The 27687-nt window shown below is 39.7% G+C and overlaps 2 protein-coding genes across 5 annotated transcripts in view; one reads left to right on the top strand and one right to left on the bottom strand.

Moving 5' to 3' along the window:
* The window catches only part of LOC139816626 (uncharacterized), a 105865-nt gene extending 84330 nt beyond the window's left edge, over positions 1-21535 (bottom strand). For 2 of the 3 annotated variants that reach the window (XR_011733048.1, XR_011733047.1), the window contains exon 1: positions 813-1185. Coding sequence is in view for 1 of the 3 variants with exons in the window: in XM_071784254.1 (XP_071640355.1) it covers positions 21257-21316 (60 nt within the window). In the remaining 2 variants the exon portion in view is untranslated. Of the gene's footprint in view, positions 1-812; positions 1186-21256 lie in introns of those variants that run through there. The other variant, XM_071784254.1, reaches the window with a different exon arrangement.
* The window catches only part of Tis11 (Tis11 zinc finger protein), a 35290-nt gene continuing 8913 nt past the window's right edge, over positions 1311-27687 (top strand). The window contains exon 1 of one of the 2 annotated variants that reach the window (XM_071784251.1): positions 1311-2186. In XM_071784251.1, coding sequence (XP_071640352.1) covers positions 2127-2186 — 60 coding nt within the window. In that variant the 5' untranslated portion in view covers positions 1311-2126. Of the gene's footprint in view, positions 2187-19556; positions 19695-27687 lie in introns of those variants that run through there. The other variant, XM_071784252.1, reaches the window with a different exon arrangement.

The following is a 27687-nucleotide window of genomic DNA, read 5'->3' as shown; positions in this document are numbered from 1 at the left end:
AATTAATTTATGCGTGACAACTGTATCTCGCCCGGGGTAATGAATCGATCGTTAAAAACTTACGGACAATTGCTGCTGGCGGCGTAATTTACGCTTGCGGTCGTAAAATCGTAACGGCGATCGACGACAAAAAAAAATCGTAACGAAACATAGACAGTTTACTGCTTAGAATCTGCGGTCTGTGCCGCAGGTGAATAAAAGCTGAATTTCATTCATGCCGCCGTATGACCGCTGGAATGCGCTCGAGTTGTCGAGCGGCTGAGACAGCTGTTTCTATGGAGTATATATGGTTTTGCGTTGCAGCAATAGAGAAAGAAGAAACAATCCTCCATAGCCGCATTCAACTCTATTCTCCCGCTTCGGAGTAACGATGCTTGAATAACGACGATCGAGGAACGTTGGGCGTCTCGATTCGCGATCAAATTCTAACAAACGAACATTTCTCTCATCCTGGGACGTTTTCTTATTTTTCAGTTATCGCTCTAATATCTTTCTGTTAATATATAAAGTGCTCGTTACGTACTACATTCGCAATATTTATTACATAAGTGCGCCGCAGGATTCCGGCAAGTCCAGCCCTTTTGTAAAAGAATAAAGAATCCAGCGTTTCCGCGAAGCTTATAACGTTCTTACGGCGAGATCGTTGGAATCTCAATAAAAAGCTGTTAGCCTCTTTGCAACGTCCTATTATGCTGTTACGATCCCATTATCGTTTCTACAGAAAGTCTGGCGTAACTTGCTCTCGCCCGACTAATCGACATGTAGAGAAAAAAAAGTAATCGACAATAATCAAGTGAATCTCGGAATACTACCTTGCTGAGGGAAATTCGCTTTGTACTCCATGACGAGACGCGCGACGCTCTCGGCGTCGTCCATCGCGTATCGGGGCATTCGGGGCCGCGTCTCGCGATCTAGCCCTCGGGGGGGGACCGGGAACCGGGGGAACCGGGGATTAAAACTCGCCTCGGAGGGATGCGACCCCGAATCCCGTCCAATAAGGGAGCCCGGGCCTGCGGGATTGGAGAGAGGCGCGGCGGAACGAGTGGTGGACGGGAGAGCCGTGGAGGACAATCGTGCGCCGACATGCCGACGGAGACGGCCTAACCAGGGCCTAACTTCACGTGAGTCCGAGCCGCGCGCCGCGCGCGCGATTGCCACGTCGAACTGGAGAGGAGCGGCGGTCGGTCGGTCTCCCCCCCCCCCCCCACCACCACGCGACGCGGCGGGACGGCACGCGATTGGCCGGCGCGTCGGTGCTGCAGAGAGTTTACCCCGGCCTGCCGTGTCCTCCCGCGGAGCACAAGCACAAGCTACGACTTTCAGTCGACGGCGCTCTCAGTCAGCTTTGGGAGGCTCTGTCCTAAACGTTAAAACGCACGGTGGTTGTACCGGACTCACACGCAAAAGATACCCGGCTAAGATTTTTCTTCCCCTCTCCGCAACGACGGGCGTAAGTCGACGAACGGAAAAAAGAAAACAGTGCCAAGTTCAAGTTCGTTAAAACGCGCGACAGCGAGAGAGAGAGAGAGAAAAACCGCCTGTCGATCTACGCGAGTATTTACGAGTAAAACTCGACGACACACACGCTGTCGCGAAGTCGATCCGGAGAGAGAAGAGAGAGAGAAAGGAAGAAAGACAGACAGAAAGAGCCGGTCGAACCGTGCCAGGAAGCACGAATTCGAGAAGCATACGCGTTCTCCGTATTCGCGCGCGCGCGCACGCCCGCTCGTACGTTCCTGTTTTTTTTTGTTTTTTATTATTATCGAACGTTATTAGACACGTGTCGATCGGGATACGTACTGTTTATTTTACTCGCGTGGGTGCTTCAGATGCGAGCTACGACGACATCGTCGGCGGCGGCGGCAGCATCGCATAACGACGCATACGGTCGTAGTGGCAGTTTTATTGTGTTCTGAGGAAAGTTTTTTTTTCCTCTCCTCCCCCATCGTTCGGCCCCCCCTCCCCCTCTTCCCACCGCCAAACGCCGACCTCCCTGCGCCGGACTTCATTTTTCGCGCGGCCCGCTGCGAGAGGGACGAGAGAGGCAGAGAAGGAGCGGAAAAGGATCGGACAGAGACGACGGGCTCCAGGTACAAAGTGTGGTTTTTGTGCGACACCCGGGGAACATGTCGACCGCCGTCATGAGTAACACCTCCATGTTCGATTGCGGCGAGCATCTCTTTAAGGTAAGAACTCATCGATCTGTCTACATAGATTTCGATCGTCGCCGCACGTTATTTATAAGTATATTGTTTACGCGAGCGCACAGGCTCGTACGCGACGTTACCGGGCTGTGCTCTCCCCGAAGCCCCGGATTGTTCGAACTTTATAAACAGATGTATCTGACTTTTGCCGATTAAGTATTTAGAAGAGAAACGTATACTCGATGTCGCGCATGTGATGAAACGTACAAAAGACGGACGGACGGACGAGGACAATCCGCCACGCTCGAACCTCGTGTAAAATAAACGAATGTTAACTTTCCAAGGGCATTAGCTGGGCATATTCTGCGCCGCTGGGAGTATAACTGCACGGACTCCCTGCCGAACGTTTTTTTTTTTTCCCAAAATTCTCTTTGATCTATCGCCGTTTCTCCGGCTTTGTCCCATGTGCCTTTCCATTTCGTGAGCGGTTTACAGCCGGATATCCGCAGGTAGATGTTTCTACTCCGGCAGGTATATACACGTAGAACGAACGAGGAGTCCGAATTTTGAGTCAAAACATTCGTTCGCTGGTGTTCGATCCGATTGGCTCGTGCGGCGAAGCGGCATATGGAAGAGTTTTTGTCGAATAAACCATAATTTCGCACTCGTTTGTTCACGTGTATATCCTGGAGGGAGAAGAAGACGGGAAGAAAAAAGAAAGGACAATGGTTCGGCTTTGTTCTACGATTTACAAGGTAGAATTTTCATTTCATCATAGAATTTTGAAGTGGTCGCGGTTCGGTTTTACGACGTTCCAACAACATTCGAGGGTCAGTTCTCTCGGAACTTGAACGTTTTTGAATTTTTCAAACACATATAGATCGCGAATTGTCTTTGCGCACGAGATCGATCCACTCGTCTCTCCGCGCGCGTGTAATTACGGACGTCGATCTATCGTCTCTTTTAGCGCTTTATTTTCCTCGGAGATTATTTTACACGATGAGGGTCGAAAATAGCCGTTTGCCGCGCGCCGGGTGGATATTAAAATCCTCGATCGTATCGTTTTGGGACGGTCTCTTCCGCGCCGGGTGATCGAATCTCGTTTCCACGTTGCACCGTCATCCGCGTTTCCCGTTCGCCTTCCGCGGTGGTGGAGGCGATCGAGGAGGAGCACGAGCAATGTCCCGCGACAACATGCACGCGTGAATCGAGAGATCGCGCGCGAGACACGGGAAACGGGCGCGCCGTAACTCGAGCTATAGCGTGGGTATACGAGCGGGAAAAATATCGGGCAACGGGTGACTGGATCGAGAATGGAGAGAACCCTAGAGAGCCCACCGGACAGACACACTCGTCCTGTCGTTCGTGTGTCTAATGACGCTACGCGTCCGTAACAGAGCGAGAAAATATCCGACATTTAGAAAGCGAAAGAAATTTTCTCCGGGATATCGAGGCAGGTGTGTATGCGAGATTTGAAACGCGACGTTTATTGATCGGCAGACATTCCTCGATGTTTGTGACGTGCGTATCTTTGTTTAGCCTCGTCATATCCTCCGATCTTGCGATACCGATGTAGTTGACAATTGTAACGTATTATCAGTCGGACGGAAAAAAAATATCGAGAAACTTTGATAAACGAGAGACCTTGTGGGGCGATAATTTATAAATTTCTAAATCGGAGGCCACACACAGTTGCTTAATCGCAAACACGGTTTCTGAGCGACGCTGAAAATTGTTATCGGGATTGCCTCACAAATTAAATATATAGATGATAAATTTCATTTTACAGTATATTCTTGTAAAATTTATCGTGTTAAAAATTCTCGCTTATCAGTTTATTACTATTATCTTGTCAGATATGCATAATCTGGAAATATCAATATTTTTCACCGATATGTATATCGATCACTATCTCGACTCAAATTGTAATAAGATACGATACAGTGGTATTTCCAAAGCTTTTCTTTGTCGACTCAAGTGTTTTCGATTGTTTCGGGAACGATTAAAATCGACCCTATTCATGAGATTATTCTTAATCTTTTAGAGAAGAAATTTTTTACATTTTTCACAAATAGTCTACCCTCAACTTTTGAATTTCGATTCTGAATGCAGTATATTCATACGTGACTTGATTTATACTTGATTTGCGGAGTTGACAAAAATTATACGACCTACGTTAATGACTACAGGCCCGGCGAGATCGAGACCAAATCGTCGGTCGAATCAGTCGAATGTATTAAGGGGATACCCCACTGTGTTTCAGGATAATTTTCAGGAATTAATTTCTAACAAAATATTTATGAAACACCAGTAATTTTTTTTTATTATCTTCTATACACATTGAAGAACGTGTCAAAATTTTGTTGCCTAAAAAAATATAAAACTCGTCGAGTTAAGTCGTTTCGCGCATCCCTATGATTTTCGGATGGTGTACATGATTTTCGCGAAAACCGGTCGTCTGAAACAAAAATAAAAAATATGCTCATTATCTACATTGTATTGGCTTTCGTCTGACAGAGCTTTTTTTTTTTTTTTCATTTTTGGCGACGAGAAAAAAATTCCTGAATTTTGCTCAATTGCAGTAAAAAATTCAGGAATTTTTTTCTTGTCGTCAAAAATGAAAAAAATAAATAAAATGCTCCGAAATCGGTTTTCACGAAATCATGTACACCATCCGAAAATCATAGGGATGCGCGAAACAACTCGACGAGTTTTATATTTTTTTTAGGCAACAAAATTTTGACACGTTCTTCAATGTGTATAGAAGATAATAAAAAAAAATTACTGGTGTTTCATAAATATTTTGTTAGAAATTAATTCCTGAAAATTATCCTGAAACACAGTGGGGTACCCCCTTAATAGTAATCACTGCTGGAGTCACGCGGCCGTATTCCTCGTTTCGCGTCGATAGGTCGAAAGGCCTATCATCATCATTCGGGCGGGCTGGTCGCGCGTTCTCGCACGACGTAAATAAAAGACCGTCGCGAGTCGAGTCGGAGACTCTCACCTTAGAGAGAACTAGGCACAACACTCTCTTTGGTTTCTCCTCCGACGAGTGAGTTTCTCTGTGTGACGGCGAGTCGTGCCTCTCGTCGAGTCTCTCACGAAGCCGCTTGTAGATTTAAGAGGAAATGTGGAGTAGAGCTGATTTTCAATTTTTAATTGCTCCGATGTATGTCGACGCTATATTGTTGCAAATCCGATGGTAGATATCGTACGACTCGTCCACGCGAAAATTCCGAATGGCGAGGCGACAATCGAAATGTTGCTGTGTTTTAAACATTTTTATCTTGTTAATTTATCTATAAGAAAATTGCTGTTATCCGCGATTTGACAATAAATAATGAGTCTTCCGAGGATTTCTTTAAACACTCGTTAAACACATTTCTGTAAAATGCATATTTTAAAATCCAGCATAAACAGAGCATCGAATCAGCTGTAAAGAGCCATTATTTCTGTAATGAATTCCTTTTGCTGAACAGGAAGTTTTGCTTAACGGAAGTAATTATGTCAGGTTTCTGTTCTCCGATTAGAAATGTGTAAGCTATACACAACACGTGGCTCCGTCATATTCATTAAATTAATGATAATGCATTACTACTCGTTGATTTTCGAAATTAATCCATCACGTGATTATTCGTTCGTAAAGTTTTACGTTTTTCGAAATTCAAAACGCGGAGATAAAAATGTTTAATTATAATTAATTTTACTCACACCTGAACCAATCGTAAAGTAAATGTAAAAAAGAGGAGCAAGGTATAAGAAACAAGATGAAATAAATGGTAATAACACAAATTATGGCAAATGGTACACATAGAAACGCGACTATTGCAAACAGGAAATATTTATCACCAATATTTATCACTACTCGATAATCTTTTGCTTCTACCGCAATTTCTGTGAAAAGAAAAAAATAAAAAAGAATTTACAACAGCTGTGCCTGTTCCCCATCTCCACAGAGGTGTTATTTTTATATCTTATTGCGTCTCTTACGAGGAGATGCGATCGGCATCGCACGTGTCGCACGACGAGAATTCGCGCGCTATTCACAAGCGCGGAATCGCGCTGGTACTCGGTGGTACCGCTTACGCGCGCGAGTGTATTGGTGCGTGTTGAATTAACAAATGCACATTCCCTCTCTCTCTCTCTCTCTCTCTCTCTCTCTCTCTCTCTCTCTCTCTCTCTCTCTCTCTCTCTCTCTCTCTCTCTCTCTCTCTTGCTCTTGCGATTCCGTTCTTATCGCGCACTCTCGATTGCACCGTCGTCGTGCAACACGACGGAGACAGAAAGGCGTATTTATTATGCGTCCCCGGCGCGGCGTATAGTGTTCCTCTCGAGCGCGCTCTGGCAAATACATATGAATATTTACTCGGAAAAACTCGAGTGCACATTAACAGCCGACGAGACATTAAACGAGACTCGGATCTCTGGCGGAACAAAGCAAATATGTCGTTAACGAACAGTATGCGAGCCGTACTTATTAACCGTAATTTTAACTAATAAAGAGGAAAGAAGTGACGTGGGATGACAATATATGGCGCTATTCTCGATACAATCAAGATTGCTACTCTCTCTCGATGCAAACGGCATGTCGATAATTTTTGTTGCCAACGTGTAGGACTTTCTAAATATTTCTCATTCTCCATGTACGCGTGTACATATAGGCTTCAATAAATATCACCTTAGCTTTAGCTTATGCAATACATGTAATAGAATTTATTACAAAGAAAGTATATGTTGTTTGTATCAAGGCACGATCACAAGATCATTGCTTTTTATACTGCAAATGACTTCTGTATCTACATTACTTATAAGGTAGCCCATCGAAGTCGTATTCTTCTCTTTTATTTATCCCCGAGTTCACGTGTCGAATGGATGACGACGCGATTTGTTTTTACGTGTTCGTAGTGTGGTTTTGTGTATTTATGTAGACTTCTCGATGTGACCTCGACAGGATTGTTCGCTACCTCATTCGGTATGATCTATTATACGAAATTCTATTGTACAGTAAGTCGATTCTACCGATGTCGAACGTTCGATCTTGAATATGATGTTTTGTTTTAATTATTATGACATATTGTGCCTTAATTATATGATTATAATTAGCAAGTTTCTTTCGACATGTTCGAAGTCAGAAATTTTTATAGACATGAGATTATTTTTATATATATTATGTATTATCGAACTACACACAAATATCATTTCGGCTTATACATATAGAATATATTGCTTTATATATTTATAGCAAAAATCTGACGTAATTTCATGCAATATACAAAACCGAATAAATAAATACTGATAAGGTAGAAAAATAAGTAAAAAGATCGAATTTTAAATACGAATTTTAAATAAGTTTTACTACATATATCGTTTAATTAATATTCAATTATCCAGCAGTATGACATATATATTGCGAAAGAAGAATGATTACAATCTCTCTGTAAACATCATCCGTTGTTTATCCTTCGCTCGTCCATTACGAGGAATAATACAAGGATACGCGATTGCTTCATGCAGAAATATTGCGAAACCGCCATTTTCCCGGCGTGTGTACGACGCGATATCGCCTATGCGTTATCGTCGTTGTAACTGATACTGATCGAGAGGCTAAGCGAACGAAACGACGACAGGTCGACAGGCTTTGTTGCCTCTTGTCTTATTCAACGTACATGGTACGTGTAACGCACGTTACGAGAAATCGATTGTTCGCACGCGTATCTGGCACGAAACTCTCAATCTTTCGACAAAGAATCGCGACCACTGTTTCTTTTTGCTTTATTTGCGGTCGGGAGGGCATCCAGTCAATTCTCACGAACATCTTGCATCAAGTGCGCGAAACAGAAAGAACGGGAAGATCATCGGGGTTTGCGACAATCCTGTCGACGCGCCACCGCGAGCATTATTTTCTGAAAGCATGCCCATATGTCGTTACGCGTCTCTTCGTCGCATAATTATGCGTGGCGCGCGGGCGCGCGTGGTATCATACGATTTCCGGTGTGAGCCCGCGACTGCGAGCCGTTGGCTCACTTGTCATTTCCCGTCTTATTATCATTCGTATGCGGTTAAGCATACGCAAATTTTGAAAAAGAAAGAGCGAGAGAGAGAGAGAGAGAAGGAAGAAAGAAACGGACTGCAGCCTCGGAAATAATTATCGCGCCTCGCCACCGCGACGTCATCACTCACCGACCTTTACCAACGGTGATAGCCTATGCATAATCAGCGCGAAATCAAATCGCGATACTCCAAATACGCGAAAATAATCCCCGTGTTTGTTTGTGATAGCGAAAATACGTCATTTTGCGTAAAAGATATATATATGCTTTTCAACATGTGCGATGTCGAGAACTTATTTCACCGATATCGCAATGCTGTCGCAATTGCAGATACATGTTGCCTTCACGCTACGATGACTTGATACTACATTTCTGAAAAATATTTCTCTGTTTTGAATCTCGTGATGCCCGAATTTTAATTTTAATTGGACGATTTCTCATTAATGACAAAACGCGCAAGTGTTTTTAAAAGATAATTTTCGCAATCATTTTTTGGATATTTTCTTTTTCCTTTCAAGCTTGTATTTTCGCTGCGGATGTGTCTTTCCTTTTCTCCCTTTTGGACGATAACCGCGCGTAAACTTTCCTCAGCAATTTCTCCTCGGCTCGATTTCGAAACTCGTTCGATCGGGACTTTCAACTTTCGATATTTCGACGACTACGGGCACTCAAAATCAGTGTCGATCCTTGCGAGATGTGAAAATTTTGGTAGGAAGAACCCGGGTGTGATGCTCGATACGAGCTTATTTTATTGAAAAGTCTGTTTTTGTTGTAAATTTCCACGTCACGTATCTGTATTGATTAATTTGGATGCGAATGTTAATTTGGCCTTAACAAAACACACCGAACGACCTGATGAGTCACTTTGAGTCAATTATTTTACATACGATAGACTATCGTGGAGCTGAGTCAGAAGTCAGAAGTAAGAAAATAAAGCGAAGTATTGTATATAATTGATAATTTATGTAAATAGAGCTCGCTCACTGCATTGTAATATGTTAAACAAGTGCCGTATAATCGACAAGAGCAACTAGAAAGCATTTTCTGGTAATATTATCGTACAAAACAGACCGGATTTTCAATGCATACCAATCGAGCGAAATAATAAATCGTAAATAGCAGAATTAAGATCAAAACAACTGCGTGCTTTTGCGTTTAATACTCACGAATATCGAGAATTCGACTTTTATAGCGTGTGAAATCCATGTATATTTTATCTCTTTCGACACCCTCTCGCGAAACAGGCTCTCCGGAGCAGAGATACGTACGCGCGGCCGCGGCAACAGAATCCTTTGGATTTTTCTAAAAGCGAAAACCTCGCCCCAAGCATGCAGCGTGCCCGTACATTGGCAGCGGCAACAAAAAGCCGCTCGGTGAACGCGAGCCATGAAGAAGGGGCGTAGGAACCTGTTGCTTCAGGTTTGCCGGTGCTGAAGGAGTGATCGAGAGAATGAAAGGGAGCAGAGAAGGAAGGAGGGACACACGGAGGGAGACCCCTCTTTGTGCACCGATCTGCCCTTGCTTCTCATGTACCCGGCTCTGGTCAGCATTGGCGTAGCACGTTCTTCGAGTCCCCTCCTCCCACTCTTTTGTATTCCCCCCCGGGCTTCCCTTCGACACGACAAATTTTCCCATATTTTTGAAAAGATCCGCTGCACGGATCACAAAAGGATAACGCGACGACCCGACCGTTCTTCTGCAACTCGTTGCATCGGTTTCTGGAACTGCTTTTTCGCGAGGCATTGTGGAGGCAGGTTCGGCCGGTTTTTACACAGGGATTTTTGTGCGATCCCGATCTTTTAAGCGGTTCTGGCCTGTTTTCGTCTGTCACGAACACTTCTCACGATGCAAAAATAAACGAGTAGTGCGGAGTTCAGATGCGATGTAAGAAGTTCGATAATCATATAATGAAACTATTGTATAATTGTGTCCGGTTTTTGTTATGTTTTTTAAATAAATTTTACGTTATATTTGAAGCGTATATATCCTAATCAAATATATACCTATTATCGAAAATATTTCAAAATTAATATGAATTATATTGAAATATATACAAATTAAAGATATTTCTTTGTGCGCTTAAGACATTCATCTTTTAAAGAAACAATATTACAAAGTAATTTATATTTATCGTTATTTTTCATCGTAAATTCGTGAATGGCTACGCAAACGGCAACGGGTTCTCGTCACGGTAAAAGCCGGCCCTTTTCCCGTATTCATGAAAAGGGACTGGTGAACACAAAAAAGACATAGAGGGAAGGACACGAGCCATTTCCGCGCACCTTGCACTTTCCGTATTGGCTCGTCTTCGTTGATGCTCCTCGAACGTTAGCTTAACCTTTTGCTCGATCCGAGATAATTTGGAGAAATTACATCACATTGAACGTCCTGTGTTTACTTCAATATTGTCATTGTTGCGTAACGTTAATGGACATTTGCGTCATGTGCAATAACACATTATATAATCAAAAAATATCAAAGACTTGGTGCAGCATAAAGTTAATAAAAGTTACATCAATTATTTTGTTGGCAGGGCATAACAAATTCAAGGTTTTTCTGTTCACAAAATAATAAGGTTTTGCATAATATAATTTCGTCACTTTTTCAAAAAATCCATATTTCTTTAAAATATGGAAAATAAAACTGACGTAACTTTTTGTTTAGCACTTTATATTTAAAAAATTACTATAATTTTTTGTTTACAAAATATTGATGTACGATGTACATACGATAAGCGCATAAGCGTCGGTTATTGAATCTCAAAGGGTTAAATTCTACCTCACACGAGAGAAAGCGAGAGTACGATCGTCTCTCGTTGGCTCTCGATTTCACTTTCACGCTTGATTTACGCGATGATTCTCGAAGTTTCCAATCCGAGCTGTTTCGGCAACACGGGAGATCGTAACGCTCTAAGAAAAAACGGGGACCGATTTATGTTTCTGTTTACATAGGAAAAAAACTGTGAAGTATATCGATTATATTTATTTGTACAATTGACGTAACAATGCAAATGAAAAGAAAGAAAACCGAATAATCATCATCGAATCATATCATTATTATCATTAGCTTATTATCTTTAATGTAATAGTTAGGCATTATGCTTTCTATGTATTACAGATAAAAAAATAAATTATTTTTCTTAAAAAATTCAGGTTTGAAGAGCTATAAAGATAGAACATAAATGGTCTGAAGTATATATTTAGGCCATAGTATACGTCATTATTTTAAGTCACGTCGGCTCGAAAGTATTTAATTAAAATCCATTACTGTTACACATGAAATTTGTTTCTTCGATCTTGACGCTGCGATGAATTAAGTTAACCACGTGCGAAAGCTATAACAACGCGTTTCAATTAAGACTAGAAGAAAGAGATTTCCCTGACTTACAACCGTCATACTTTCTTCTTGATTAAAATTGCTAATTGCTAATCTTCGCGTGTATGCTCGTTCCGTGTGCTATTATTTTTCTCCAGAACGTCGCGTTTCATTGGGTGCGATATATCTTCTTATCTATCTGGCCACCGGTAATATTAAGATATCAACGATAAATCGTACGAGATCGTCCGCGCGATTGTTTGCGACTTTTTGCAATATTACACTGCGTTCACCTGAATTGTTCGTTCAAGCTCGCCTGTTCTTCGACCAGAAAAACCGCTGAGTAATTTTGGTTATCTGACGACAGTGTTCATATTTCCTGCTATAGTATATTTCCTGTCTCCAATTTTGATTTACGAAATGTGTTTTCTTACGTTTTAAAGTATAAAGCGGAGGTCCGACCACTATTTAAAAATCATTTCATAGCGAGAATGAAGCACGATTTAAGCGGTTAATAATTACTTTAATAATTCTAGATTTATATCCTGTCCAAGCAAGAAAAAAATAAAACAAATGTATATTTTGATCAGCTGTTACCTCGATCGGATTATATAGATATAAAATATCAGGAAGAAAACTTGTGGCAGTTCAAAGAAAGAAAGAAAGAAAGCATTTCGCAATATTTCTACGATTGTTTTTACAACTTGCGAAACAAGAGATAAGACGGTGATCTAAAAACGTATTAATTTATTGACCATTACGACTATCGCACGGTGCATGTTTACGATGCACAGTAGCATTCGAGCGTGGAATTAAAGCATTGAAAATTAGACGGGCCAGTGAAATCGCAATTCTGTTAACAAAACAATAGATAAGATATACAGCATGCGCGAGACGTGTTTGGCAAAAACAAGACCGAGTCAGTAGTTAAATCTGCTCTCATGCATCTATATAGGTCTATAGCACGGTATCCTTAAATGCAAGTCTGCGCGCGGCTTGATTTACGTACAAATAAAAAGATGCATTTCCTTTCACGAGCGCAAGGCGAAGATTAAGTCCCGATTATTGCGGTCAAAGCGCCATTAATTCCGCGAGTAATAAAGAGCGAAATAATACAACACGCTTTAATATGAAACGGAAATGCATCCACGTATCGCTCCTGGCGAAATAATTGTCTGCATTCACCGTTTGCCTTTCGAGATGATCGTACGTCGAAACTTACAGCACCAGATCGCACGTGACTGCAATCTAGTATTTTCCACGGTTCGTTCCAATGCCGGAAACGCTAGATTACCGTTAATTCGTTCCGTGATACCAGCGATATGCTAACTCGGTTATTTTTCTGTCGCGGACGATCTTCGGAAATAATTGAAGCTGCCTTATATGCTGCTTTATATATGTTTAAGCTTGGCCATTGCATGTATCAGCGTTAAGATTTCTTATCTGCCGACGAGTTTTTTTCTCCTTGAAGATGCTAATTGCATTTTTCTCGAGGAAGTTTTTAAATATGTAGAGTCTTGTACGTAATATTCATGAATTTTTATATAGACGATTTTGTGCATCTTTTCCCAAGTGTTAAAATGTTTTAAATTTAAATCAATCGTACATTATTGAATTTTAATTATAAATTGTCTATAAATTATTAATAGATTTTATCATATTTTTAAAATTACATCTCAATTGATATCTCAGGATTGCAATAATGTAAGAACGACCGTAAAATATTTAGTCTTTCTTTTGTGTAAAGGTATATACGCCAAAAGAATTAGAAACATTTCCTTTGATCGACACACACGGAGTCATTTGATGACCACAAATAGTTCTCGGAATGATTCTATCTCCGATTGCGTATTTCCCAGTAAAACTGACTGGATCGCATAAAAATCGCGGCATCGTCCACGATCGCCTGATGTTTGTCGCATAATGACGTGGCGCTCGACGTGGCGTCTTCGCGTCGCTCGTCGAGAATGAAAAACCGCGGAGAGTTGTGGGCCTGAAAGTCTCCCACGTTCTTTCTTCCTCGGCTTTCTGCGAAAAAGAGCAAAGCGGGAGAGAGAGTACGAGCGCGCGGAGATGGGAGCGCGGGGTCACGACGTGGGGGGAAAAGAAAAAAAAGGAGCAGAGCGAGAGACGCGAGAGACAAAGGAGCCCAGGGAGAGCCCGGGCGGCATGAAAACAGGCGCAGCCCTCCACCGCGAGCGTAAACGCACGTACACGCGCGCGCGTTACAATACAGTGACGCATTGCGGATGGCGCATGCACCCGCGCGTTGTGTATGCAACGGCTGCTCGTAAACGCACGTGTGCGCCGCGCGCGTCTTTTACCGCGCAGGAAAGTTCTTCGCGGTCACGCGGCCGACCGACGCCTGAATCACGCGTCTTATTTTACGAGCGGTCGGGGCCTCGCACACGCGTATTTTAGTATATCCATATATCATCCCGCGTGTGTTTCACCGCACACGCGGGAGCGTCAATGCCGTCTGACAGCTAGCTGGCACTCCGATAGTTAAATTTCCTTGCCATATTTGAGAAACGTAACCTTCCGCTTGCGCAATTAATGATATAGCATTTTTGTGAAAGAACGGAAAGAATCGGTGAACCGCACGTATACGTGAAGTCTCGCCGTGAGTGCGGATGTACTGAACGGCTCTCGATTGCGCAGTGCCATTCTCCCGTTTGTAGTCATGCGGTGTGTGCTTTTGCTCGTTAATTGACGGCTACCAAAATTCATTATAACCGATCTAATTTTAATCAGTTCCGATTTTGATTCTGAACAGGCATAAACGAGGTATATTTATTGGCTTACGTCTTTCGTTGACAAATTTTTAATGATCAAGCAAAGTTCAGTGTTTTGCAAAGTTTAAAATATAAATTTAGTTTGATATTTTTTTTATATTCTATTTATCGTGCGAACGATTTTTGAATGATTTTTAGTTGCCGCAATTGTTAAGGCCGTGAGTCATGCCACTTTGCTTCTCGACGACTCGAATGGACGGATGAATACGGGCCTAAGTCGCGTCATCTGCTTTCATTGCTTGTTCGCTCATCAAAACTGATTGCAATAACGATGGCTTGTCGCGTATATTCGGTAGCTATCAGCTCGGTGTGGTTCACGGGGATAAATTTAGCATGCAGCATTGGCACGACGATCAACTCGCACCGCTCTATTGTTCCATCACATTGTTCTTTATCGCGAATCGGCGCACGAATGAGGAGTTTCCTCGTGAGACCAGAAGAGGAAAAAAATGTTACTTTCCTCGCACGTCGGGCGCGCGCGTATTATGCGCCGCGCGCACGATCGTGCGCGCGTTGCGCTTTGCACGTGAATTGCCGCGCCGCGCCGCGCCGCGCCGATGCGCCCGACGCATCTCGAACGTCTCGCGAACTCGGGAATGTCGGTGCTTAATTCCCGATTAATTTGCATGCGATACGATCTTTCAGAGACTAATTGAATTCATCGGGGATCCACGGCACAGGGATAGCCACGGCTTATGTATTATGCATAACCGCTCCTGATTTATTTACCTTATTCGTTTATATCTTAGACGCGTTGCTTGCTTTTATAGTTACATCATGATTTTTTAGTCGATATTACATCTTTTTGCGATCTGGGTAATTCTCGGTATATGTATATATAGTATGAGGATCCACAACGAGACTAAATTGAAAGTCGAAGATTTTTTAAATTTATCTCTTATGTTGAATTATTACCAATTGTTGTCAATTTGTAATGTTTTCGATTAACGCTTTATTTTATAGCGCATGCATGCAATTAAACTAAGAGCGCATATATTCAACTTATTCTTCTTTAATTTATTCATTATATTTAATTAAATGATTAATTGATAATTTTGAAATTGAGTCGGCATTTAATCTTATGGCATAATGATTAAATAAAATATTCAATATCCATCGGAATACTTTAGAAAAATTAAATTGAACGGTAAAAAATACAAATTATTTAGGGCCGGTTGTTCCAACCTATTGGTAAGCTAACTAATAGTTAAATCATATGTCTATCTTTGTCTAATGTAAAGGATAAACAAAGACATATGATTTAATTATTATTAAGTAGTTTACCAACAGGTTGGAACAACCGGCCCTTAATATTATAATTTTTTAATTAGCTTTACTCAAAACTCAATTTTGTCTAATGAAATGAAATCAAATTTCTGACATTCATGTCCGATACAATTAAACTGAATCTTGAAAAATATATTTTGTTAATAACACAGCAGAGAGAGGCGTTGCTTCCCGCGCGACGATATTTCTATTATTTCATCCACTTAATGACGAGTCACGAGGAAAACGGTGGAATGCGTAACGAACGTACCGTGTCCATTTTTTCCGCTAATTGCGAGAAGAAGAAATGAGCGCCGACGGATTGTACAGGGCGTGACCCTTACTTGAGTTTAGTCGAGAGTACCTTAAATTATAGTGTCTTCCGCTGTACGAGCGTCGATTTAATGCACCTTGAAGTCATTAGCGCGCTACGCCGATGAGCCTGAATCACGCGGCGACGTATTTTGCGAGCAATTAAACCTTACCCGTGTTCACGGGCGCGCGCAGGAACGCGACGGAGGAAAAAATGTCGCCGGTTCCTGCGCGATTATTCAACCGTGGCTGGCCGCTGACTATATATACACGTGTTGTCGCGCATTGTCGACCGTACGGTAATTCTCGTGAAACACACGCGGCACTATGATTACAAATTTGCTAACGTGAATTTATGACGAACCCTTGAACCCTGAGATGACGGAATATGCAAAATCAACTGTTACGAATGTCAAAAATATGACATTCGAAAATTGTTGCCTTTCGACGCGCGCTTTTCTGCATTGCCTTTTCTCCAACTTGACAATGAGATATTTTTTGTCGTATTAATTATGCTATATTTTAACATATTTTAATATAGAAATGGAAATTGATATCTTTTTCGGAGAACAAATTAGCATACATCCAACCATAATTTATAAGCTGAGTGGAAAATAACAGATACACAAAATATTATAAGATATCTTAACGACTGTATATGAATAACGCATAAATATCGTTAAAAATATATACTGAGACACAATTCCACGAACAGTTTTACAGAGCGTTATTTATGGCGAGTCAGTTTAATAGAGTTGCACACAACTCGCCGTATTGTTTTCTTCTAAATTATGATCCTTTGGTGATTGTATATTATTCATCAGTAACGTATTTCATGAAGCTTCAACTTCACCGATTGAACGTCCTACACACATAATGCATATGTCCTACACGTGCAAGTCCATGTGCAGGCAATCGTGACCGACTGAACCGTGACTGATCCTTGACGGCACGATGACAGTGTCAACAACCGTGTAGCTTACAATAACCCATTCGCATTATTACTCTCTATTACTTTACGATTTATAATTATTATCTGTCCCAAAAAGAGTTTAATAACCTGAAGATTAACTAACTCTCATTGCTGTCAGTAAAGGGATGAGGAATTGTAAGTAATGCATGTTCTTCTGAATCATTCTAAATTATCGATTTTCTTTGCAACCATTATGTAGTTCATAATTCTCTCAATTCTCTAAGAATAAAGCTACTACTTTTACTTGAAAGGAAAAGAGAAAGTCCAAACTTTTTCTAATTTTTTTTACGCGTTATTTTCACTTTTTACTCTATAAGTATCCTCCAAAACTAATTTTACCAAATATTATGTTTATTACGAGAAACGATTATACTTGAAAATGTGATATTTTAATTTATTTTAAAAAAATAAGAAATATAAAAAATTCATTTAATACATCAGAGGAACATGTAGGGTAGATTCTATTAAGCAAGAGTTGTCCGTTAGAACAAGAGTCTGTTTCCTTATTACCCACTTTATTATCTAACACGTTCTGGTACAATGTAACATGTAACAGTATCAAATATTACTGCATTAGATTCATCGCAGATAAACTAGAGAATGTCGAGTAAGGAGCACTAAATCACCGATAAAATCTGACACATCTCATATCGTAACTTTACTTAACACGATTACCGACTACTAGTCTTCATTTTAACATATTGCTCTCACGTGCGCATCTTGTTTCTGCTGCGAGACGATATCTGTTCTTTAGAGACGAGCGTTTACAAAATATGCGATCCTTTTCCCTGATCTTCGATTTCAATGTTTTTATTGTACAATAACGGTGCAACGCTCTCACCTATCGGAATTTCTACGCGATTTCTTTATGAGAAATATTCCCTTACGTGGGCGGACGAGTCACCGACGATCGCTGCAATAGTTTGAGCGTGCGACCATCTAGTTTCGATCGTTCGCTCGCTCTCTTTACAGTCGGTGGCGTTTCGTTATTACCGGCGGCGTGCGAAGGAAAAAGCGGCGAACCGATGAGCTGAGTGAACCGTGACCGAAACGTGAAAACCACCGCGTGAAAAGCCCGCGGTTCTCTAATTCCAGGCTGATACAATGGAAAACACTTCCGCGAAACGCAACGCGCGGCTCCGCAACGTGTGTTGCGAAGGCCGTCACGTGGAAAGTTCGCGGAAAGCCACTGAATCGCGATTACCTCGCTCAGGCCGAGCGCACTCGCGCGTTTCTATCGAAGAGGAAAGGCGGCAATGGCATCAGCCATCAGCTGTCCGATCTAGAGAGAATGTCCGTATAAATATAAATCAGGAAATGATTATTACAAGTTTGTTTTAGCTTTTTTTTTACTGCTGTTTAACTTAATATTCTAAATATTGATAAACGAACGCAACACATTGAAGGAAGACTCGATGAAGAAATATAAGTGTGTGACGATCGCTAAAAATACGCATTCATATTCATATTCAGAGAAGCGTTATCGCAAATGATTAATCCAGCGATGATTCATGCTCGCTTTCAGCGAAAAAATCTGATGCGGTATACTTTCGCCGTTTCATCGTCGTGATACCCGCGCGGTATAATTGCAGCCCCGATCCTCATTGTTACCGCGAATAATTGATATGGCCACGATGGCTGGCAGTGAGTATACATCCTAAAGGATTTTTGCAGAGACAGATCGATTTTCATAACCGGAGCTACAGGTTTCGTGGGCAAGGTTCTTGTCTTCTTCTTTGGCAGCTTTTTGAGAAACTACAGCGGGATTCACCTGATGAGCTTACCAAGATCATACCCGTGGCTGGCGACATTACGGAATCGGAGGACGATTTCGGTCGACGACCAAAATATGTTAATATACGATACATATTTTGGTCGTCGACTGAGATCGTCTTTCATTCAGCGGCTACCGTAAAATTCGACGAGGGTTTGAAGCTTTCGGTCACCATAAATATGTTTGGGCACCAAAAGATTGGTCCAGTTATGTAACCGCATGAACAAATGAACAAATAAGAGGTATTTTTTCCCGAGTATATAATCATATATGGTTATATATGGCCATATAATATTGTTTAAGATTATATTTTCCATTTCTTATATGTGTGATCATATATAATCATATTTCTACTAACATAAACTAATATAAACTAATATGAATAAATAAGAGGTTTTTTTTTCCCGGGGAGGGTTTACAATGTTTACATCTCTACCTCATCTCGAAAGATACGAGCATCTTTTTCACGCGATGCGACGCAATACGCTTACGCGCACGGACGCGGTAACGTGCTATTACATTCTGATTATCCGAGCATAAATTATGCGATTCAATCGGTTACCCCCGAGTTTCCTAATCGTTTTTCTCGTCTTTCACCTCGCCTTCGATCTTGGGAGTGTTTTTCCCGCCCGCGAGGCGGAGGAGGAGAAGGAGGGAAAAAAGAAATTAAAGTTCACAACTAAGCGTATACTTTCACTTTTCGCCGTTGTGCATATACGACACGCTCGCGCGCGGGATAATTGCGCCAAGTGCGCGCAAAGTTGCATTGTTGCGGTACGGAGGCGCGCGCTACACGACGCGCGCTCCGGTTTCCGCGTGCGGTTTCTTTATGACTCGGACGCAGCCAGCGCTACCGAGTTCGTGATTCATATATCAAGTCTTTATTCACCGCGCACTCTGATCAGTCTGTCTCATACGCGTGCACCGTGCAAGGTTCACGGAGGAAGTAGAGTGGAAAGCCGCACTTCTCGTATTGGCGAATGCTAATCTTGGCAATCTTTTTTTCCCCGAAAGCCACCACTGTGCGTCGTAAATCAACGTCTGCGGCGGTGTAAATGCGTAGTGAGTGGAACTTTTGGGTAATTTGCGCGTATCTGGAACATCGACTTATTATTGACAAGACTTTGTCTGCATTTAATTATTGATAACGATAGTTTCTAAATAATCTGATTTTTATTATATTATTCAGTTTTTTTAAATTTAAATAAACATTTTGTAATTTTAAAAGTTTTTGGTGTTAAATATCCAAATTCTATTTAAGTTTATCTATATTTAAAATTTATGAAGAACAACATTTTATTGTTATTTATCTCATAAAGTCTTTAACCTTTTATAACAAAGAGCTATAAATAACTTGAAGTCACCGTTGTTCGTCTTCAGTCTGTCTTCTAGTAATTCGGAGAACCGCAGGACTTTCGAGATTGTCCATGTATCAGAAGTGCTACTAGTTTGAAATTTGTATGCAGTTCTCTCAGACTTGTAACGCGACTTGTTTTCGCTTCGCACGCCTTATGCGCGAGAACCTCACAAAAAGAAAAAAAAGCGGTGCGGGAGAGTTTCAAGGGGCGACACGCTCTTCTGGGCCGGAAAACGAAATGCTCGCCGGTTCTCTCGTGTTTCTTTTGTCCGCTCGTCGATGAGTGAAAGACGAGGAAGAAAGAAAAGGGCTATGTAGGGGATGTCAAGGATAAGGGAAAGAGAGCGAGAAGGAAAAAGTAATTTATTTATTATTTCGAGGTATCATGTTGGAATAAGTACAACTACGTATATGAACGTAAGAATTATTTCTAAAAGGTAGAAAGGAAACGCAATTCTCTTGGAACTCGGGATTAAAATATATATATATCATTATATGACTTAATAGGAAAAAATAGAATTTATTTTTAAAACAAGTGACAAAAAGAACGAAATCCACTTTCAAATATTCCTATTCGTGACCAATACCTACCGATCTAATTGATTTCGATCGATAGTCATTGTCGATCGATTGCTGTGCACAATTCGCGCGTGCAAATAATATATTGCATGCTATATCTGTTGAAAGTCTAATCGAAAGGTCAATCGCAGTCGAGCACGACGTTAATCAGGTGTCAAAAAGTGTGCATATTTATAATTGATCTGGTGTTCTTTCGTAAATTTTTAATGTAACTATGAACTTAATGGAGCAAAACGTCATTGACAATTTATTTGATATTTTAGTTGCGTTGTAATTAATTCATAATATAAAATTCTTCAAAACTGACGAAAGTGAACTGACTGTGAAAATTTACATCGACAATATAACATGAATTATATTTAATATTGAATCACCACTGATAAATTATCATAAATGTATCATGTAAGCATTACGAGCAACTATGACGAGTACGTGCGATTAAAAGGAAAGAATATAATGACTGCAAAGCCATGTGGAAGCTCCGTTAATGTACTCGAGATAATGAGGCGCGAGAAGGGAGTGGATATTTTATTGTAATATTGTAAAAGCACAAGGGTCCTTTGGGCCAAAGGACAGGCAGCTGGCGATCAACACAGAAATTCAAGACGGACGTCGGGACGGTTCTATGCCGGACAAGCGAATAATTAGGATAATTAGGAGTCCCGACGATACGCTGTGCCGTACTTACGTAAGAATCAGTGCGCGAAGCGCCGCTGTTCCATTCAGTCGGTCGACCGGCCGGCGCCATACTCGTTCTTCAGTCGCTCTCTTTCTCTCCCTCCATCTCGAGTCTTCTGCCTCGTTCTCCACGTTACTTTCACCTTTGACCTTCGAGATCCACGTTCTTAACCTGCGAGTACGTGCGCGGTTTCTTCTAACGCGAATACGCGCCTTGAAGCGATTGAGCGCGGTCATGCACGTCTTCTTTCCTAGTTGAAAGTTATAATTAAATACAATAATCTTAATTAAGTAGAACATACACGCGAATCTTTTAATCATTTAATTCTGAACTGTTAATTTTCAATTCGCGATTTCGCAAAAAAGAGTGAATAATTTTTACTAATAATTGATAATGCTTGTGTAATAAAAAACAACTCGTGCGTTCGCGTAAAAGAGTCACGGTGCGTCTCGCTCCGCGCGTAATACTTGGCGCAAGACACTACCGTGTCCTCTTGATACGCGTGTGCTGTCTCTATGAAATTGTTAAATTATTCGCTATTGACACGTACTTTTTAACGAAGATAATTGATTTTTATTTGTATTTTTCGTTTCTTCGAAATGTATTGCAGCCTGACAGCCAAAAAAACCTTTACGGTATGACACATACCGTAGTTTAAACAAATCGTCTATTAATACTTCAATATTCCACGAGCGTACTTTCACTATCGACCAACCTTGAATATCTAATTCTTCGAACATCACGCGTTTTTATCTTCGTTAGGATAATATAAAGTGAAATCGACGCATAAGCTATCTTCGTTTTTCTTTTTTTTTCGGACGTTGCAGACGTAAATATTTTATGTGCATTTTATGAATCAATAGAATGATGCTCGTATCATTTTCAATTTATGTAAGATCTTAACGGGTAAGTTTCTCCACGTTGATGAGAATGATGGGTTTACCTTTGACCTATCTCATCCACGTTTTTGATCTCTCGAAATGGCACGTGTCATTCTCGTACGAAGGGAACTACTTCGACACACGTATTGTCATTAACGTCTCTTGTGTGATTTCGACATTTATAGACAGTTGTGACATTTCTATAGTTATTACATCCACACGCCGAAGATCTGACAAAGGGTATAATAATGCATTTCAATTACAAAAGTTTTTAGTCATTTACGTCATAGATATTGAAGATAAATTGTCTTATTAGTTATAAAAAATTTTTATTAAAAATTCTATTTCGCAGTTACTCGCAGATCGAATTTTATCGCTGGACTTTGACAAAAGCTTTTTTTTTTATCTTGATTAATTCATGCACTTTAAATTTCGAAACATCTGATAATTTTCAGTGAAGTATGATGACATGTAATTGTAACAAGATTTTTCGAAGTTTTACTTTTACGTGATTTTTAAAAGGATCATAATGTGAAATATTACTGTGAGATCCTTCGTAGTAGTCATATACTTTACTATTCGTTATAATCACATAAACACCGTTGGCAAGAGAATGACGCGACGCGATAATTCGCGCTATCGCTTTCCATTGCTTTATTTACTGTAAGGGTATTGAACATAAGAATTATCGTTTCTTTATTGAAAACCACTATCGCAGAGATATTGAAAATTATCTTTCCGTCAGCCCTGGCATATAAATGCTCATGAATCATACATACGTCGTGTCAGGAGACGCGCGCATCACGCCACTTTCGCAAAACCAACTTGCCCCCGCTGTTAAGATCGATATCTACAAACAGAGACTGTTAAATAATCGTCATTGTTCAACACTCGATACGTGGAACGCGATGCGCGATGCGAATATTAAGTTCGCCAAGTGAGTAAGAGGGCAAATAAAGCGGAACTAGTAACACACGCCGGCTATAATTGAACACACTGCCGGTGTCGTTCTGTGCATTCAAACTAATAACGTTTGAAGAATGCAGATAAGGATAAATACGATTGAATAGAATTAAGATTATGCTGTAGTCTGATACAAAATGTATATATTTCATCTTAAATTACTGCATATTTTCAGAAGATATGGAAAAGTATCATAGAAGATTTTTAGCTACAAAAAAAGGGAAAATATTTTCTTGTATAATTGTTATTCGTATCATAAATTTTAACCCTTAAATGCGCAATTTTTTGTAGCATTCTGAGTATTTTTTTTTAATAAATAACGACTGCCTGCCTAAGGAATCCTAAAAAAATATTTAAAGGATTCTTCTTTACTAATTTGAACCCTTTACAGATGGGAAGGCCCAGAAGGGTCTTCTCATCCAGAAGAGAAAAAAGAGCTAGAGAATAAGATAAGGGAGAATAAACGGAGCATCGAAAAGTCGCTTTGCATATATGCAAAGCTGCACACTTAAGGATTAAGCTGTATCATCCAGAACTGATGAAATCTTTGTATTTTCACGAACAAACAGGCCATATTTTAAAGTCTAATATTAACATCTTAGCTGCAAAAATCGGCAAATAAGATATTCGATAAAACGCACAAGGCACTTGAAAGGAAAATATCAATATTTTTTCACGAAAAATAAAAATTATTAATAAAATATAAAACTTTCAAAAGCAAAATAGTTTTTCCATGAGAGGAAGAGCACAAAATGTACACTTTCATCTTATAATACCGTTATTTTTCATGCATAAAAATAATTTGGTTCAAGTTCAAGTGGCACTGTTTTATATCTCAGAGTAAGCTTAATAATAGACCCTGTTTTTATCGGTCTCACGTTTCGTCAGCAAAATGAATGAACGGGACTCACCACGTGTGTCGCAACGTATGTAAAAATTAACTTCGCGGAATTGCACTTTCGTCTTTAAATAATTGAAAACACAGTTTACGCCGCGCTTTTTCGGGACGAGTTAGTCTATTATAGTGATTCATCGACGATGGTGGAGGAAACGCCGCTCGTAACCATACGTCGTCGGCTTCGTAGGATCGCAACATCTACGAAGAAAATCCAACCGGTTTATTTTTTCTCTTACCGATATAGGCGGTACTTCCTCTCACCATAGGCGCCTACGGAGCGCACACAGTCAAAAGCCTGTGCTAGAAGTATATACGGTGCTTTAACAGGCAGAATCTATTTCCGGGAAAAACTTTCAAACCAATCTTTTCTTCTTCCTGTTTTAATAAAAAGATTAATCTATACATTTTATATATTTCTATATATACTACATGTATATTTGTATATGTACTACATATATAGAATTCATGTAAAGAATAATTTTAAGATTTAATTATTTGAAATCAAATTTATGAAAATCTCACGCTTGTTTAAGTAGCTAGCTATTTGAAATTAACAATAAAAAATACTCTATACTAAAAAAGGTCACAATAATTATTATAATATATTATAATATATGTTTATTTTTTAAGCGATTTATTCTATTAGGAATATATTGAATATTCATCAAAGTCTCAGATATTTGTAAAAACTAATTAGTTAGACTGTGTTATAATTATCTGGGACATAGCAATATTCAGAGAAACATGAGTTGCTGAAAATAATCATTTCCTGATATAACTGACTCTTTGATTTAACACAATTTTAAATTATTATAGCTGTCAAGAAAAGTAATTAATATTTAAAGCGTAACGATTATAAATGATGAAATAATTCCTTTGCAACCGTAATTGCTCTCAAAAGGAAACTTAATATTAATATGTTTAAAATACAAACTAATAAGTACAAATTGATTAATATGAGTTTTCAACTTTTGCAGTCATAAATTCTTGCTTAGAACAACTCTCAGCCTGGAGCATGATTTTGTCTCAACACTCATAATATCAAAAATAGACAATATTCTTCTGGAGAATACACAAATCGGCGTGATTAGATACGCGATATATTCTTGTCGGTGTACGTATATGCGTGCGACGCGAAGATTTATGCTTACTCGTAATCACGAGTACGCATACACGTACGCGCACGCATGAACGATAAAATAGGCGCGCGTGTGCGTGCGGACGATTACCGGCGACCGTGCGCTTACGATAAACACACACTTTAACATATGGAGACTCGGAGGGAATAATTACGAGAGAAGGAGAAGAAGAAGTGTGCGGATATACGCGCGCGCGCGCGTGTGTGCGTGTGCTCTGCGCTCGTATACTGACAAATGAAACAAACAAATTCGCTCTGGCACGTATGCGCACGTGCTGGTGGAAATTTCCAGACACTCGTGAATCCCCCTGCGTGCGATCTCACGCTCGGAAAAACGTCGGATTTTTTCTGCATATGTCATCGAGCGCGTAACTGTAACTGATAATTAGTCGGATATGTCGTCTCTCTGACGAGACGGAATGGAAGAAAGTTGCGTGGTAGCAATTTATTGCAGTTTGTCTCGATGTTCGTCATTCATTGGCAATAAATCGCTTGCCAGCAAAGATAGCAAAATCTGAGCAAAAATGATAAACTTGCGAAAAACAGACAGATAATTTCAATAATACGCTAGTAGTGTTCGTGACTGAGTCAATTATTTGTAAAATATTTTTCACGTAACAGCTTTCTTTTTAAATATATAACAGTTTATTTCACATACATCTTTAAGAATCGAATGAGAAAATCTTTGCTTGCAGCTAACACGGAAGGCTTAGGAATCTAATCGTCTTTCATGGGGCAACAAACCTATTATAGAATCTATAATAATACACAAAGTCGTTTTAAAAGTTTAATGGGATTAATAGTATTATGCTGGTGCTCGTCCGATTTTTCTGTGATATTTCACTATCCAAGTCCCGTTTTCATTGTTTTCTACATTAAAGTACAGCCAAAAGGAGCAATTACTATCGTCAAAGTCGCTGATCCCTGACGTAATAAAATCTCGATAATCACGCCTATCGATTATGCGATATAAAGAAGATTAAAAGTTCAATTGATCTACGACGATAACATCTTCGTGATAATATCTCTTCTGAATTGTTTAATATTACACGCGGTAAGAGATGATTATTGCTCATAAAAGAAAAAAAAAACGAGGTGTGGGAGATATTACGCTATTCCTTCGGTGATTAATGATGCAATTAAGTGACGCAAAACTTGCGTTACTATGCAGATATATATTTTTAATAGACTTCTTTTATATGAAAAACTCTTTAAAAAATTTATGAATCTTAGCGCTCTGACGTCGACTCGCCTCTCGTTGATTGGTTATTATTTATCGCTACGTGGTTTTTGTACGCGTCACGTCTCGCTCAAGTTATTTTTTAGTCGGGCTACATGTGATTATTGTACTCTCGTACTTTACGTGACTTATCGTATCATCAAGCTCGCAACATTGCGTAAATATTGAAAAAGATCATTAACATATGAGTACTCATGCTGCTGATGGTCATATAGTAATATTCTGAAATTTTCCACGCGATTGTTATTTTAACATTTATCTATTTTCTATTTGATTCAAGATTTTATTTGAAAAATTCTAAACGTATATATATATATATATTGAGGCAGACTTTATAGTGCTCTTAAGATACATGTCGCATCGTGTTAATTCAAAGCACCTTAGAAACCCTTATAAAGCTGGCGCCACATAACTTATGATAATACTGTTTTTCTCAAGAGGTGTCTCGTGCGATGAATCAGAGCGACCTATTCGAACATGACTTCTTGAAGCGTGTAGTTGTTCGACAATAATAGTAATTGCAGTCGCCAGAGAAGCTACATACGTGATTCCGGGAAATACGAGTAGGATGTACGAGGCGTTTCGCCGATGCCCTTTCGTGCCCATCAATCTTTGTGAAAGACCGTATCGAATTAGTCAACAGTATAATAAATGAATCGCTCCACTGTGAGATTCGTATTTCTTACATTAGACACGCATCTCTCGATGATTTATTCTTAATAGCGAAACATGTCATATTAGAACTAGCTCTTTGGTAAGAATCTTGTTGCTTTTTAATCGTAAACTGTTTTCTATTGTATCCTTTATTTTTCTAAGATAATATATGGAAAATAATATAGCTTGGGACATAGTACAATGTTTGTCATATTAAGTAGCAATTTATAAATGTTTTGACTCACAACAATGTTTTGGCTTAAAAATAAGAATATGAGCTCGTGCAAAGACTCGGTAAAGATTCTTGCAAAAGAATAATCAAATTTCTAACCAGAATAACAAAAATTTTTTACTTTGAGTGATTCGAAAGATTAGAAATGACTTCTAATATATCTGTTTGCTTTTCAGTTATTGTCATTTATCATTCTTTAAGCGATTTATCGTTCTTTAAATCTAAAATTAACAGTTATCAATTTATCTTCATTTTTGTTATCGAAGTAATTAAGGAAAATATTGTCTACACGACCGGAAGAAAAATCTAGGTTAAATAAAAACTTTTTTTTTTTTTTTTTTTTTTGGAACAAATTGTTGCAATTGCAGTTGAAGTGGCATCACTTCAGATACACTACGGTTTTATCTGACTCTGTTTATTTTCTATTTTCTATT

This window comes from Temnothorax longispinosus, chromosome 7 (genome assembly GCF_030848805.1).
Source record: "Temnothorax longispinosus isolate EJ_2023e chromosome 7, Tlon_JGU_v1, whole genome shotgun sequence".
In the NCBI taxonomy this organism is placed as follows: domain Eukaryota; kingdom Metazoa; phylum Arthropoda; class Insecta; order Hymenoptera; family Formicidae; genus Temnothorax; species Temnothorax longispinosus.
The sequence above is the reverse complement of the archived record's forward strand: the minus strand, read 5'-3'. Positions and strand labels throughout refer to the sequence as shown.